The 15,445-nt window shown below is 46.2% G+C and overlaps 1 protein-coding gene across 2 annotated transcripts in view; it reads left to right on the forward strand.

Moving 5' to 3' along the window:
• DPYSL2 (dihydropyrimidinase like 2) overlaps positions 1 to 12,570 on the forward strand; it is a 115,476-nt gene extending 102,906 nt beyond the window's left edge. For both annotated transcript variants that reach the window (XM_060155716.1, XM_060155717.1), the window contains exons 11-14: positions 1,969 to 2,139; positions 6,673 to 6,852; positions 7,955 to 8,120; positions 10,031 to 12,570. In XM_060155716.1, the coding sequence (XP_060011699.1) occupies positions 1,969 to 2,139; positions 6,673 to 6,852; positions 7,955 to 8,120; positions 10,031 to 10,122 (609 nt within the window). In that variant the 3' untranslated portion in view covers positions 10,123 to 12,570. The remainder of the gene's footprint in view (positions 1 to 1,968; positions 2,140 to 6,672; positions 6,853 to 7,954; positions 8,121 to 10,030) is intronic.
• The last annotated feature ends 2,875 nt before the right edge of the window (positions 12,571 to 15,445 follow it).

The raw sequence follows: 15,445 nt of genomic DNA on the forward strand, positions 1-15,445 counted from the left end.
GGAAACGGCAGTTGAGAGAATTCTAGAAACTGGAACTTGTGTGGTAATATTTCTTAGGTTTGGAAATCTAAGACCACTCCTCAGAGGTCATTTCCTCCTAAGTATCCCATATGTGTTTGTCACCATTGTCGTCTGTGGACCAGTAGAGACTGGAAAAAACCAGTCTTTACCATATGACTCTTTCGATCAGTCCAGAAAAAGCTTCCTTAGCAACCTGATGACTTAGTTAATCCACTCGTGGAAATGGACTCAGTTTCCTTAAAATGGTCTTTTGGACTCTCTGGGCTCAGCCTGCTTTGAACATGTCCTGACCTTTAAGGGATCTGTGGGTTTTTTTATTTTTACTATTTTAAAACGTAATAACAATAGGTTTTCTGTTTCTTAATGAATTTTTTCAATTATGTAAACTGTGTATCGTTATTCCAAAAAGAAAATAAAAATCACTTATGACACCCTATTTCAGATACAACTGCAATGAATGTTTTAGCAAATGTCTTTCATTTTTTGCCAGTGAGAGATTGCACGTGTGTGTGTGTGTGTGTGTGTGTGTGTGTGTGTGTGTGTGTGTGAGTGTGTGACTGGAATACTATTTTGCAGCCTATCTTTTAAAAAACCTATAGCATGAAAACGTCTCCACATCCTTAAACATACTTGAACAACTTGGTTTTTAAGAGCAGACCATTCCATCTTAATGCTGAACTGTAATTCATTTGTAATTCTTTGGTTGGTCACTTATGTTGTTTCTGATTTTCTTACTGGGATGAACACCCTTATAGCTACATCCTTGGATACATCTTTAATGATGCTTGTAGGAGAAACTTCTAGAAGTGGTAGTGCTGGGTCAAGGGGTGTGCATATTTTTAAGGCTTTTGATATATATTGTCAAAATTCCTTCCAAAAAGATTGCACCAATTTGTATGCTGCCAGCAATATGTGGCATTGCCCAGTTACTCCTACCAGGTCTGAATTGGTGTTATCATCAAAAAACCCAAAGTATCACCGATTTGATTGGTGAATGTTGTGTCTCATTGTTTTACATTCAGTCTCTTCAGTGACTGACAAAAGTGTATATTTCTTTTGTATGTTTTTGGCCATTTGTATTTTTCTCTCCCTCTTACTACCTGCTCATTTCCTTTGGCCATTTTTCTGTTGCATTTAGAGCAGGTTTCCTAACTCGGAGAAATGCATTCATCTCCTCAAATTCTGCACTTAAAGGGACATGAGGCGCAAGTGGTAGAGACGAGAAGGTGGGGGGCAGGACATGGGGAGTGTGATTGGCACCCAGGGTTTGCTGCGGGACGGGCGGCTGAGACTCCCATGTTGGCTGGCCTACAAGGTCTGTGCCTATATCTTTGAAGAGGACATAAGCCAAATGATGTTTCCTGAAGAGGCCCTGCAGCCCCTTCAAATTTTTTTTTAAAACTCTTTACTTTGAAATGATTATAGATCCAGAAGAACTTGCAGAGATAGGACAGAGAGGTCCTGAGTACCCTTCACCCAGTTTCCCCCATGGTTACATCTTACATAATTAGAGTGTGATATCCAAACCCAGAGATCGACAGTGCTGCAACGTGTGTGTATAGTTCTGTGCCATTTTGTCATATGTAGATCCATGTAACCATCACCTCAATCAAGATAGAGATGTCCTCCGTCACCACAGAGACCCCTCTCCTACTGCCCCTTTATAGTCACACCCACTCCTAACCCTTGGAAGAATCTCCGTCTCACCCCTGGTCTGTCCATCTCTATAACTTGGTTATTTTGCCAACGTTGCATAAATGAAATCATACAGTATGTGACCTTTGGAGGTTGTTTTTTTCACTCAGTATGATGCCTTTAGTATCCAAGTTGTTGTGTGTATCAAAAGTGTGTTCCTTTTTATGGCTAAGTAGTATTCCACCCTTCAACTTTTTAGTCTGCTTCTGTTGTGTGCTTGCGTGTTGTGCATGTGTATGTTGTCCTCCTCAGGTCACTGGGAAGATGGACGAGAACCAGTTTGTGGCCGTGACCAGCACCAATGCAGCCAAAGTGTTCAACCTTTACCCCCGGAAAGGCCGCATTGCTGTGGGATCCGATGCTGACCTGGTCATCTGGGACCCTGACAGCGTGAAAACCGTCTCTGCCAAGACCCACAACAGTGTAAGGCCACGTGGACCCAGTCCGAACGAACTACAGTCACAGAAAGGGACAGAGGCAGGGAGAGTCCTCAGGATTTATGAAAAGAACTCGCTGTGATAGCAAAGAACTCTTCCCCAGGATATGTTATAACTTGCAATTTACTGAGAAAAAATAGCTCTTTCCTTTTCGTTAGTGAGGTCAATAAGACTGTTAATCTTATCACTTTGGAGTACAATGGGCCTCTCTCTGGATAGAGGTCTCTATCTATGGACCTTCAGAGCCTCCAGCGTCATGCCTGGACGTCAGAAGCTTCTAGAAGTCAGGCAGCATTCCATTTTAATAGTTTGGTGCAGCACCTCTCATGGCGTCCCTTGGTGCAAGGGATCCAAATAAAACATTCAAATGTCCACTCCCGAGATGCCCACTGGGCACTTTTATTCTTTGAAGCAACTGTTTTCTCATGTCAGTGTTGTCGTCCGAAAGCCTAAAAGGCAGATGCTCTTATGTCCTTTAGGAATGAATTGACTTTGAAGGAATAGAAGAAATACGCTGGCAGCCGTTCTGATTAGGAGTTTAGGATCTGCAGTTCTGGGGTGTCTCTTGCCTTTCGGTCTAGACTGCGGAGATTGGGGATGCCCTGTCTTGTTAATGGGACCCTGGGCAGGTGACCTCGTGTCATGTCTCAGGCTCGTCAGCTGGGAATGAGGAGCTTAGACGAGGCCCCTGGGTGTCCTGTGATTCTGCGAGGTCAGTGGGCATTAGGTAGAGGTGTAGGTACCATTGGTTCTTCGTAGAAAAAATTGTGTGTGTCTGTTTAATATTGAGAGGCCAAGGACAAAGGGAGAGCTTTGGAAAAGAAATGGGCCTAGGACAGAGTGTTTTATGTCAGAAACCCGTATGACTCTTGAAGTGAATTCTTAGTGAATGAAGAGGCTCTTGAAGATCAAGGTCTAAATTGAAAGCCTGCTCAGTGGGGAATCTATTCTAGATTGCCCACCCCAGGTGGCCTGGGCCAGCAAGTCCCGACACCTCCTCCAAGGGCCAGCTCAGGGCTGGGCTTCTGGCATTTCTCCAGGACAGCACTGGACTCTTGGCCAAATCCCGGTCCTCTTTCTCCTTTGGGCAGAGGGGCTTAAGGTGCCCTGGCGCCCATGGGTGCCAGGATGGTGGGTGCCTTTAGGGAAGGCTGCTCGGCTCTCAGTATTAATAGTTGGCTCTTCCCTTCTTCCACACTGGCTGGCTTAGCTACGCAGCAGAGCCTTACAGCCGCACCAACTTGTGACTTAGATCATAACCTCCCGGGGGTCCAGAATTGGCTTCTTTATGGGCAGGGGTCCTAGGGACCTGCCTGGTGAACCTATCTCTTCCTATGCATTTAGCATCACAGCTCCACTTACCCTTTCATTTGGCCTTCTCAATAAAGGGATGGTATTATTATCCCAATCGGGAAGATAAATAAACGGACCCTTAGAGAGCTTAAGTGACCAGTCTAACATTACATAGCTATTTTGCGGTGGAGCCAGAATTAGAACCCAAAATTCTCCAGGGCTCTTCCCTGCCAGACTGCGTGTGCAGCCTCTTGGTCAGGGTTAGAGGGACAACATGCTCCTCCTCCCTTCCAGAGTCCCCCTCCCCAGAGGTAATGGAAAGGGCAGACGGGACTCATCATGTAAGCTGCAGATGACCTAGCTAGGGAGCCTGCGTTTGGAGTTCTTAACCCAGCGCAAGACAGGATGTAAAGGAGTGATGATTTGAGAAGACAGATGCTGCTCTCTGGACATTCAGTAGCACTGCCCTGGCTTTACCTCCAGGCAACCCCATATAGGAAATCATGGCTTCTAGAAGTGCCTCTTGCCCGTCCTCACCTGTTTGAAAGAGCCCCCACTAAGCATGCTTGTGCAGCTTTAATTATCTGGGAGAACGCAAGCAAGAGGCTTTCCCCGTGTGATACAGTGTTTCCTACCATGGGGCTAGTTAACTTTAATTTGGAGTAGTAAGCTAACTCTTGTTGACAGCGCTGTTGCTAAGTCTCTGCTGGATTTGCCAAGCATCCAGCCAGATGAGTCATTTTAGGAAACCTATGTGGATAGAGGTTAAAAATGTCTCTACCTGGTAAGTGACGAAGCCTCAGTGCCTCACAGTTGGACAGAGTAGGCTCTGAATGCCCCGAGCAGTGATCTGACCATTGAACTTGTTAATTTTAAGTCACTTAGAGTCATGGGACTGGTTCCTCCATCTTTGAAGACTGGGAGGTGGCCCAAAGCTCTTCTGGGCACTGTGGTCAGTCATTTATAGGCAACTAAACTCAATATCTGCGTCTTAGGATGTCTTCCGACACTAAAGGGCTTGCAGTCTTGTTGGGAGAGTGCAATAAAAAACCAGACAGTCAATCAGGGATTTTCTAAATGCCTACCTAGTGCTGAGTAGTGGGCTAGATGCTTTTGTTCCTTTTATTTCTTGTGATCCTAGCATCATTTCTGTAAGGTGGGCCGTGTCCCCTCATAGATGAGGATGCTGGATCTCAGATCAGTGCAAGGGATTTGTCCAAAGTCACTCAGCTGGCCAAGAGCAGACCTGGGATGTGGGCCCCAGGCCGATGGTACCATGGCCAAAGTTGTCTCCATGACTCCAGGAGGTCACAAGAGGAGCTTGTATAGACAGCCGTGCAGGAACATGGAAGAGATGGGGCTCGATTCACCCCTTAAAGGATGACCCTTTCAAAGGTCATTTCAGAGTGGACCGAATTCTCTGCTGGTAATCTACACCCATATGATGCTTCTTGTGTTGTCCTTTTCACATAAGCCTTGCACGGGAGGCAAGTGAAAAAACTGAAGGTCTGAGGCAGGATTAATTGGATCTGCCTGGAGTCACACAACTCCTGAATTTCACCAGATCTAAGATGCCACTGATTTTAAGATATTCCATTAGTTTAGGCGCTGCTGTGAAAGAAAACATACCCAGGAGGAGGAGTCTAATGCAAGACTCCTTTAAAAATACGCCGTGCTGCCGAGGGCCAGCTCGTTCCAAGTTTGGGATAATGAGATGTGGATCTGCCAGATAGAAAGTGTGGCAAAGAATATTGCCTTCCTCGACCTTGGCATTGGGTGCAGAAAGGGCAAAAATGGCTCCTCTGAACTGAGTCAGGCAAGTTGGTGGTCTGAGTCCTGCATCCAGCAATGGTCCAGAAAAACCAGAGGCGGAGACTTTCTCATAAGACGGCCCCGGTGTGGTCATTCCCCAGGCCAGTGGGAAAAGCTGACCCCAATTCCCTGGAAGGACTCGGTTCAGCCTGGGCTGACACTGCCTGTGCAGCTCCATGTGCTGTGAGACACATTCTCATTTCAGGGATGAGCGTCTTAGAACCGATGAAAAGCTTGGTGGGGGGACACACTTTGGTCCTGGGAATTTGGTCCCGGGAATCCACGTGTAGAGACCCCTTCCCTCCCCCAGGTGCCTCTTTCCCTCATTCCTTCAGTAGCTTCCACGTTACTCCTTTGAGTCTCTGAGTAGGGCTGCCAGCCCCCTGTTGCCCTTTTCTATCAACACCACTGGTCGAATGTGAGCTGTAGAGCCAGCCTGGGGCTTCTCCATGCTCACCAGCCTCTGCACCAGGCAGGGGTTGTTACCCTGAATGGCAGTGCAACAGCTCTAGTCACAGACGGACTCTTTAGTGCTGATAACCTGGTCTGAATCTCCCCAGAAGCCCAGCTGCTTTTTATGGGTGGAGCTGCCTATTAATTCTCCAGGTCCGGCCACGTGTACCTGTGAGCAGGGCAGGCGTCTGGAATCTGGGGAAGAAGCAGTGGAGGAGTTGAGGTTTTACCATTGACTGTAGTGCCCCTATTTCCTGTTGTCACAGCAACAAACTCACTCAGAGACCCCACATAGTTTCCAAGAGGGCACGTGGATACGTCCCCCTTTCACCGTGAAAAGCTGGAAACTAAAAGGATGGCTGCCTTGTTGGGAAATTAAACCTCAAACATTTTATCAAAGGCCTGTCTCTGGAGTTACCACAGTCCTTTCATTTAGGAACGTCAGCTTGACCACATCTCTTAAGAGATTGGAAATCCAGGCAAACCAGTGGGAAAACCTACTCGTGGATGGCTCATTTCAAGATTAAATTTAGAACTTGGTCAGAGAAGGCTTCTTGGGATTTTAACCTGATTGGAGCTTGAGTTAGTAAGAACAAAGTCACCGCTAATACGAGGCATCATTTTCTTACATTCGTGTGGCATTTACAAACCCTCCTGCTTTTCCATACGATTTTTCTGTTCAATTATTGTTACCCCCCAATTTTTTTTTTTTTTTTTTTTGGTGCCGAAACCCAGGAATGAACAAACGCAAATTTTTGAGAGGTAGGAAAGATTATTCCATGTTCTAGACAGAATTAAGACATAGAGATTAAGTCCTGTTGGGTGGCCAGTCAGGAGAGGGAGTTCATCTCTGGGCTTTTCTTTCGTCCGAGTGATGTTGGGTCATGGGTGCCGCCAGATCGATGAGATCTCGCCGGGATGGAGGGTGGATTCTGAAGTTTACTGTGTTCCCTTCCTCTAGTCTCTCGAATACAACATCTTCGAAGGCATGGAGTGCCGTGGCTCTCCCCTGGTGGTCATCAGCCAGGGGAAGATTGTTCTGGAAGACGGCACCCTTCATGTCACCGAAGGCTCTGGGCGCTACATCCCCCGGAAGCCCTTCCCTGACTTTGTTTATAAGCGTATCAAGGCAAGGAGCAGGGTGAGTACCTCTGATCTATCGTGGATTAAGTTCAATTCCAAAATCACTAAGCACCTTGAGTCAGACTACTGAGGTATATACAGAGGATTCATAGATAAGGGAAACACAGTCTTTTTATTCCTGGAGTTCAGAATGCCAGCGGAGGAGCCAGGCATGTCTGCAGCCAGCCAGATTGAAGTGAGACTGCTGTCATGAGGAGTGTGTGATGAGATTCAGGAGGGAACCGCTGCTGCGGAGTCTTTTTTTTTTAAAATAAATTTATTTTATTTATTTATTTTTGGCCGTGTTGGGTCTTCGTTGCTGTGCGCGGGCTTTCTGTAGTTGTGGCAAGCAGGGGCTACTCTTTGTTGTGGAGCATGGGCTCTAGGCACACGGGCTTCAGTAGTTGTGGCATGTGGGCTCAGTAGTTGTGGCGCACGGGCTTAGTTGCTCCGTGGCATGTGGGATCTTCCTGGACGAGGGCTCGAACCCGTGTCCCCTGCATTGGCAGGCAGATTCTTAACCACTGCACCACCAGGGAAGCCCTGCTGCGGAGTCTTAAGGGAAAATGTCATGGGGAGAGGGCATTTTGAGTTGGATCTTGAAGGTTAAGTAGAAGTTGGATAAGTCAAAGAAGGGAGACAAGGGAATTCAGTAGAGAGAATGTTACGAGCATGGAAAATGTAGAGAGTATTCAGGACATGGTGAACGGTCTCCAGCACTGGTGCTTGGGGACTGTGAGGCAGGGAATGGGTAGGGATGTAAAGGAATTAAAGGGACAGTAAGATTGGTAAGTATGGGGCCAGGTCTTGAACGTGAGACCAGATCCTCTTCACAGCATGTTTGGGAATTCCTGCAGGGTTTAAGGTGAAGTGTCTTGGGAGAAAATAGGAAGAACTGTTTATCAGTTTTTATGTGACCCATGTTGGGGTAGCTTTGCCCTGGAGCCAGGGGCCCTGCCTCATGCTGACATCTGTCCCTGCTGTACCCGACCATAGAAAGCCCTCCATCCCCAAATGTCACCGGCCCATCCTGGCACCTGTTCCTTCCCCATCAGGAGGGTTGCCAGGGAGGCGTCCTCTGTGAATGTGGCCTGAGTCGAGGGGCTCTTGTGTTTTTGCAGCTGGCAGAGCTGAGAGGGGTTCCTCGTGGCCTGTATGATGGACCTGTGTGTGAGGTGTCTGTGACACCCAAGACAGTCACTCCGGCCTCCTCGGCTAAGACGTCTCCGGCCAAGCAGCAGGCCCCACCTGTCCGGAACCTGCATCAGTCTGGATTCAGCTTGTCTGGTATGGTTATGGTTTGGTCAGGGCCCAGTTCTGCAGGGCTGTGCTCCGTGTTGCTGGTGGGTCTGGGATCACTTTTGAGAAGGAGAAGTGGTGGAAGTGAATGATGGACCTATTCTTCCCAAAGATGTAACTCACCAGAGATGTAATTCATAGCAGATGACGGGTTGGGTTTCAGAATCTTGACACGAGTCTATATCACATATAATGTCATGATGGGTACACTGTGTGTCATACCCAGGATATTAGAGGACATTTTTTCAGCGCATCATGTCCATTGTGAAAAAGGGTATTGTGGTGTTTTAGGACTCTCTTCTCCCCGACGTATGCAATATACTGTAGTGGTTCAGCTTGTGGAATCTAGAGTTTCAACAGCTTAACTTCGTAGCCCAGATTCGAACTGTGCCTCCCGTCTCCTCACCTATAAGATGGGTATAATGTTAGTAGTTACCTCATTAGATGACTTCATATACATGTAAAATGCTTAGAATCAAGCCATTTGATAATTGTTAGCTATTTGCCTGGATAAACTATGTGATGTCAGGGGAGGTGAGAGGGAAGAGTCCAGATTTTAGAGCTTCCTTACTTGAACTTCAGTATTTCATTTTGCCTGGGATTAAAAACCTACTTTTCTAGTTCCTTGAGTCACAGATACGTATCTAAATTTTTATGGTGGGTTAAAGAAACAGTAAAGCAGATACATTTTTTTTTCTTGTCAGATATACTGGTTTTTAGAAAGTTGCCATATACAGATTACCCATTTTCAAAAAATTTAAAAATAATGAAAATTAGTTTTTTTGTAAAGTAACATGGGCATGATACAGTCTGTGCTGTCTTTCACCAGGCCATTGAAATATAAAGACCATCATGACGCCTGTCTTTTTTTAAAAAATTTTATTGAAGTATAGTTGATTTACAATGTTGAGCTTAATTTCTGCTGTACAGCAAAGTGACTCTGTTATACATATATATTCTTTTTCATATTCTTTTCCATTATGGTTTATCACAGGATATTGAATATAGTTCCCTGTGCAATATCTAAAAAAAAAAACAGACTCACAGACATAGAGAACAGATTTGTGGTTGCCAAGGGAGAGTGGGGTGGGTGAGGGATGGAGTGGGAGTTTGGGGCTAGCAGATGTAAACTATTATATATAGGATAGATAAACAACAAGGTCCTACTGTAGAGCACAAGGAACTATATTCAATATCATGACTCCTATCTTTGATTACACAGAGGATGGATAGTGTTAGGGGAACAGAATGCACCTCTGGAAAAGCCACACTCGATTTGATCACTGAGAATAGGGACAGGATGTAGTCTGAGTTGCTCAAAAACCTGAAATATAGTGTCCTTTTTTACATATAGTTTTACTTTTTAGGTATGGGATCCAACTAGCTTCCGCAAGGATGGCTTTATTCAGTGTGTGATTCCTAGGCCACGTGAGGCCCATCCTTTTTTTGTAGCTTATACTTTTGGTGAGGTTTTAGAAGGACAAAGAATGGGCCCGACACTTTTTCTCCCAAGCTATGTTATTTCGTTACAAAACAGAAATAGAGACACAGATGTACAAACCAAACTTATGGTTACCAAGGGGGAAAGGGAGGGGGGAGGGATACATTGGGAGATTGGGATGGACATATACACACGACTATATGTAAAATAGATAATCAACGAGGACCTTCCCTATAGGTCAATACTCTGTAATGACCTAGATGCAAATAGAATCTAACAGAGTGAGGTATGTATATGGATAACTGACTCACTGTGCTGTACAGCAGACACTAACACACCAGTGTAAATCAACTAGACTCCAATAACAATTAATTTAAAAAACCCAAGCTATGTTATTTCGGTTTAGAGCAGGGATCCGTATAGCTTTCTCTGACCCTCATCTTCTCTCCGTCTCCAGGTGCCCAGATTGATGACAACATTCCCCGCCGCACCACCCAGCGCATCGTGGCGCCCCCTGGTGGCCGTGCTAACATCACCAGCCTGGGCTAGAGTTCAGGGCCGCCGTGCCGTCGGCTTAGGGATGGGGGATGGGACACCTGAGGACATTCGGAGACTTCCTTCCTTCCTTCCTTCCTTCTTTTTTTTTTTTTTAAAGAGCCTGTGATAGTTACTGTGGGGCAGCCAGTTCCTGGGGCTCCCTCTCTCGGGCCCCCCGCACTCCGTCCCTCACCCGGAGTCACCAGTTTTGGTCACCCACCTCCCTACACATCTACGAATATCACACCTGCGTCTCTCCACCAGGCCCGTACACAGAACTGCGTCCAACACTCAGACATGCGAAACAAAGCAAATCACAGTGAGGGTGTTGCTCATCTCCAGCCTCTGTTGTGCTTGCATCATCTTCCTTTTCATCGGGGGGAGGGGAAGATAAAGTGAATTGCCCAGAGCTGCCTTTTTCTTTTTAAATATTTAGAAAATTTTTCTTTGTGGGGCTGCAGGTGGGGTGGGCAGGGGAGGGGGGGGAGAGGTTTGTTTTTCTTTAAATACTAAATTGGAAAGCCTAATGCAATATTAATACAAGGGGTTTGAACTGGACATCCTAATGATGCAATCGTGTCACCTTCAAGCTGATTCAGGGTGGTGGGCAGACTCGTCATGTCCCTCCTGAGAGGCTGTACAGCGTCCACACCGCCATTCCATCATCTTCTGGGTCAACTGTTAATAAAGGGCAGGTTTTCTTTCTGGCCTAGATTTTGCTGCAGATGAAATCTTTGGAGGATTCTCTTCTCCTCTCTTCACCTCTCTTCTGCTTGCACTCTCTCCCTCTTGCTTCTTCATTCATGGATATTTTCACGTGTCTGGCTCTTTCTTTGTGTTTCTTCCAGCCTTCGTCTCTGACATGCTGTTTTTGCCTTCTATCCCCCGTGGTCTTTTCCAGTGACCAGGTCCGCCATTTTACTGTGGCCCCACGAACCTGCCTGGAAAGATACGAGCTTTGTCATCGCAACCATCGTAATGTGCTATCCTAGTCCATATAAGACCAGCGCTACCCACCCATGTCTCCAGGATGTGCGATTGAGTTTGAGATGCTTCCCAGGTGCAGAAAAGGGCCAAGTTATCCACACTGTCACACGCGGGCCCAGGATAGACCTCAGACAGTGCCGAGCTGTTGAAGAAGTCTGAGGCTCTAGGACCTGAGAGTTTTTCCTCTGTGCAATGCTAAGTGGCTAAAGACACAAACAAATCTGTAAATCAAGCCCAACACCCGAGGGAGCCAGTCAGCCTCAAGCGAGCCACCAGCTCAGAGGTGCTGAGCTGATGGTTGTCTGGCCCTGAGGGCCTGCTGTTTACCAACTGGGTAGTTTTGGGGATGCCAGAGCACACTGGGCTTCTCACTTTGGAGGAAAAGAAATTTGTTTTCTTGTCCAATTATTTAGAAAGACATCACGCAACATAGGGAAGCCTGCTAACCTCGGGAAACCCATGGGAAATTTGACTTAAAGACCATTTCAGTTTGCAAGAGGAAAAATCTGTTTTGTGAGTCAGAGCTCTTGTGGGGAGAAAACCTTGTAAATTTGACGAGTGGCCCCTTAGAGACCGCAGGCGACCTTGTGTCCACACCCCGCCCTCTCCTGGTCTCGGAGACCCTTTCCACTCGCTGCCTCGTGCTTGTCCCTGTCTTAGCTGAGCTTTGTTGCATCTCCTTCCAAGCGTGTTTACAGGTCCTCCCAAGCCATGTTATGTTTGCAGGCTTTTATAAAACCAAATCTGCTTTTGTAAAGCGTAACATCAAGAAGTAGCTCATCCCATCATGACACTCGTCTCTCCACATGTTCTGCCTTTGGGGTTATGGCTGGGGTTTCTTTTGTTGTTGTTGTTGTTTGTTATTTTAAAAGTAAATTGCACTTTTAAAGAATAATTGGTTAACTTAATATATTTGCTTTTTTTCTTCTCATCTGCCCTTCGAGGGAATTTGAACCAGTCGGAAAAAAAATTTTGTTTCAATTCTGAGAAACGCTTGCAGCTCTCTTCTCTTCACTTGAGTCTTCCTGTTTTTCCATGATGGTCATTTCGGTTGTTTCGATTGTTTCCTTCAAACAACTTAAAACCTGAAGATTTCCGCAGGCTGTGTAAGCATGTTTACCTGTTGGCTTGCTTTGTGTGTCTGTTAAATGAATGTCATGTGTAAATGCTAAAATAAATTGACCGTGTCTCAGAACTGAATAACTGCAGTGACCTGATGCTCTAAACCAGTGTAGGATTTAATCATAGATGGTTTTTAATCCTTGGAATTGTGATTGTGACCCACGAGTGGAGGAACTTTCAGTGCTAAAGCTGATTATGTGTGTAGCCAGAAGAGTACTTTTTTTTTTTTTGTTACCACTGTCTTAATGGCAAAATAATTATGGTAAAAAAAACAAGTCTCGTGTTTATTATTCCTTAAGAACTCTGTGTTATATTACCATGGAACGCCTAATAAAGCAAAATGTGGTTGTTTCCAGGTGTGTCTGTGTTGAGATGTTCAAGGAGGAGGCTGCTCGGCCCGGGCCTCCATCAGAACTTCCCTTTCTGGAAAATTCTGGATGCCTTTGGCCTCGTTTTGATGACTGTGTCAATTCAAGTGTTTTCACTGAGTGTTGCGGGTGGTTTTGTCCAGGCCACTGAGGTCTAATTCTGGGCGGAGCCCTGAGTCTCAGAGATTCATAGACTCTACCCCAAGACGGGCCAGGGGAGCCTCCCGAATCGAGCTGCACACCTTAAGTCGGGAATCGTGTCACCTTCAAGCTGATTCAGAAATCCGGTGGGACCATGTGGGTTAGTGTAGTGACCCCCGGGATCTGTGCGTCCTTAGAGCTTGTGCACTCTGGGAAATCCTCAAGCCACATGGGGGCCATGGAAGATAAGAGACTGAGCTATATGGGCCTGCATCCAGAGTCCAGTTAAGGAGCTTGCAGGAGGGAATTCCCTGGTGGTCCAGTGGTTAAGACTCCTTGCTCTCACTGCTGGGGGCCTGGTTCAATCCCTGTCGCGGGCCAAAAATAAAGGAGCTTGCAGGAAACCAAGGACGCAAAGCACACGTTCCTCTACCCTCCAGGCAAGTGCCAAGAATGCACATCGTGGGGGGAGGGTGAGCCATGCCCACCCCTGCCTACCGGGTGCTTGGTTCCCATAGTTACCTTGTTAACTGGCATCGGTATCATTGGTTCACAAAACTGCACGAAGAGGGTGTGTGCTTGGGGGCTCCCCTGGCCCATCATGTGGTTGATGAAGTCTTTTACTCTTTTCTCTTGTTTTCTATGTAGCCCTATGCAAACAGGATAGAAGGTACAAATATATGCACACAGATACAAAAATATGCACACTCTACCAAGCTTTGATGAACAGGGTGTTTGAGTTAAGGGAAAATAAGAGCAGGAAGAGTAAGAGAAGGTCGGCGTTTGGTTGGTACAACACACTGCCATGAGGTGGTAAATGTGTGAGGGAACGCTGAGTGTTCTAGCAACAAATAGAAAAAAAAGAAAAACATAGCCAGAAGACTGTATAACATCTATAGTGACCCGAAGAGGAATTAGTCCTTCCAAAAGAATACAGAGATTCCTGGTCCGCAGCCCTGAGGGCAGGTCCTGGTTCCCCGCAAGAGTCCAAGGGCCGTCCACACCTGCTGTGAGGCTCGCCCTCTGACGGAGAGGCCCGTGAAGATGCTGGGAAGAGGCTTGTGTCCATCTGAGGAGGGAATTGAAGGCAGGTGGCCAGAGAGCAGGTACTCTAAAGAGGGGAGTCCCATGGGTGCCAGGTGGCTGAACAACGGGGCCAGGTATATAACTCTGGTGGTATAATTTAATCCAAAGACAGATGTTAGAGCATCTAGAATAAGTAAGTGGAGCGCATATCCTTCCAGGAGTGTTTTTGTGCTGAATTGATGGGAGTTGAAGGTTATACTGTCTGGCAAGTTTCTGCAGTACACGTCCTGTAAGAAAAGGCAGATCTAAAATGAAAATGATCAAATTCAGTATTGAACGAACAAAAAGAAAAACAAAAAAAAAAAAAGGAAAGGAAAGAAAAGGCAGATCTCCTTTCCTGTGAACTGAGATGGGGTTGTTTTGGTGGTGCTACTGATTAGGTATGTATGTTTGGGAAAGCTGGTTCACATCTCTGGGCCTTATTTCCCCTCTCTGTGAGAGAGGTGAGGTTATCTACCCAACCTAACTCCCATAATGGACAAGCCATAAATCAGATACGGTGCAGAGTAGAGGAACAGGAAGCTGTCGGGAACGGTGTCCTAAGTGTCTCTCCTGAAAGAGAAAGATTAGCTGATGAAGACTGATGATTGCAGAGACCTCAGAATGATGAGACATCAGAGCTGGTGTCAGTCGTTAAATAAAAACATCTGTTGAAGTCACGCTGATAATAGCAGAGGTTATTATGTGCCAGGCCCTGCTCCAAAGGGCGTTTCACACATTAACTCAGTCTTTGCAGCAACCCAGAAGAAGGTACTATGACTTATGCCATCACACAGATGAGGGTACAGAAGCACAGACCGTCAGTGACTTGCCCAGAACCAGGCTTTGGCCATTCAGTCTGGGGCCAGTGGCCAGATTTATACTCATGGTGATTCCACTCTCTCTTATGAGAAATCTCCTGCTTAGAAGGGGGTGGGAAAAGAGAGATGGAAAGTGCCAGAGAATATGACTGTGCAGGTAGTGAGGGAGACTCATGGAGCAGAATGGTGGACAAACGAGAGATTTGCAGAAAAGAACGATGATCTCACGAAGCCCAACACAGATTTGGAGCTATGTGGCCTTTAGGTAAGAAGAAATGAGAGGCCTAGAAAATACACAGAAAGCCAGGGGAAAAAGAGTTTAGAGAAGGGCAAAAAGGGTAAGGGAAAACAATAATTTGAGGCCATTATGTTTTATATACCAGATGTGGAGAAATTGTGTTGATTTGGTGAAGAATTACAAATGTGTGTATATGCAGAGATGAACATATGTGTATAATTTTTATAAGGATCTCAAAAGAATGAATAAAATAGTGTCTATTGAAAATACTTTGGGGACTTCCAGGGTGGTCCAGTGGGTGAGACTTGTGCTCCCAGCGCAGGGGGCCTGGGTTCGATCCCTGGTTGGGGAACTAGATCCCACCTGCATGCCGCAACTAAAGATCCCATGTGTCTCAACTAAGACCTGACGTAGCCAAAATAAATAAATAAATTAAAATAGATCTTGAAAAAAAAAAGGAAAAGAAAATACTTGAAGAGGAGCAAAGGGACCTAGACGTGGGAGCACGTTGTCGTTTTCTGAAGATTGATGTCAGGAGAGGGATGTTGCAGTCGGATGGGGCAGGCAGGTAACACCCCCGCCCTTAGCAGCAA

The sequence above is a fragment of the Lagenorhynchus albirostris genome, chromosome 7 (assembly GCF_949774975.1).
Source record: "Lagenorhynchus albirostris chromosome 7, mLagAlb1.1, whole genome shotgun sequence".
Taxonomy (NCBI): Eukaryota; Metazoa; Chordata; class Mammalia; order Artiodactyla; family Delphinidae; genus Lagenorhynchus; species Lagenorhynchus albirostris.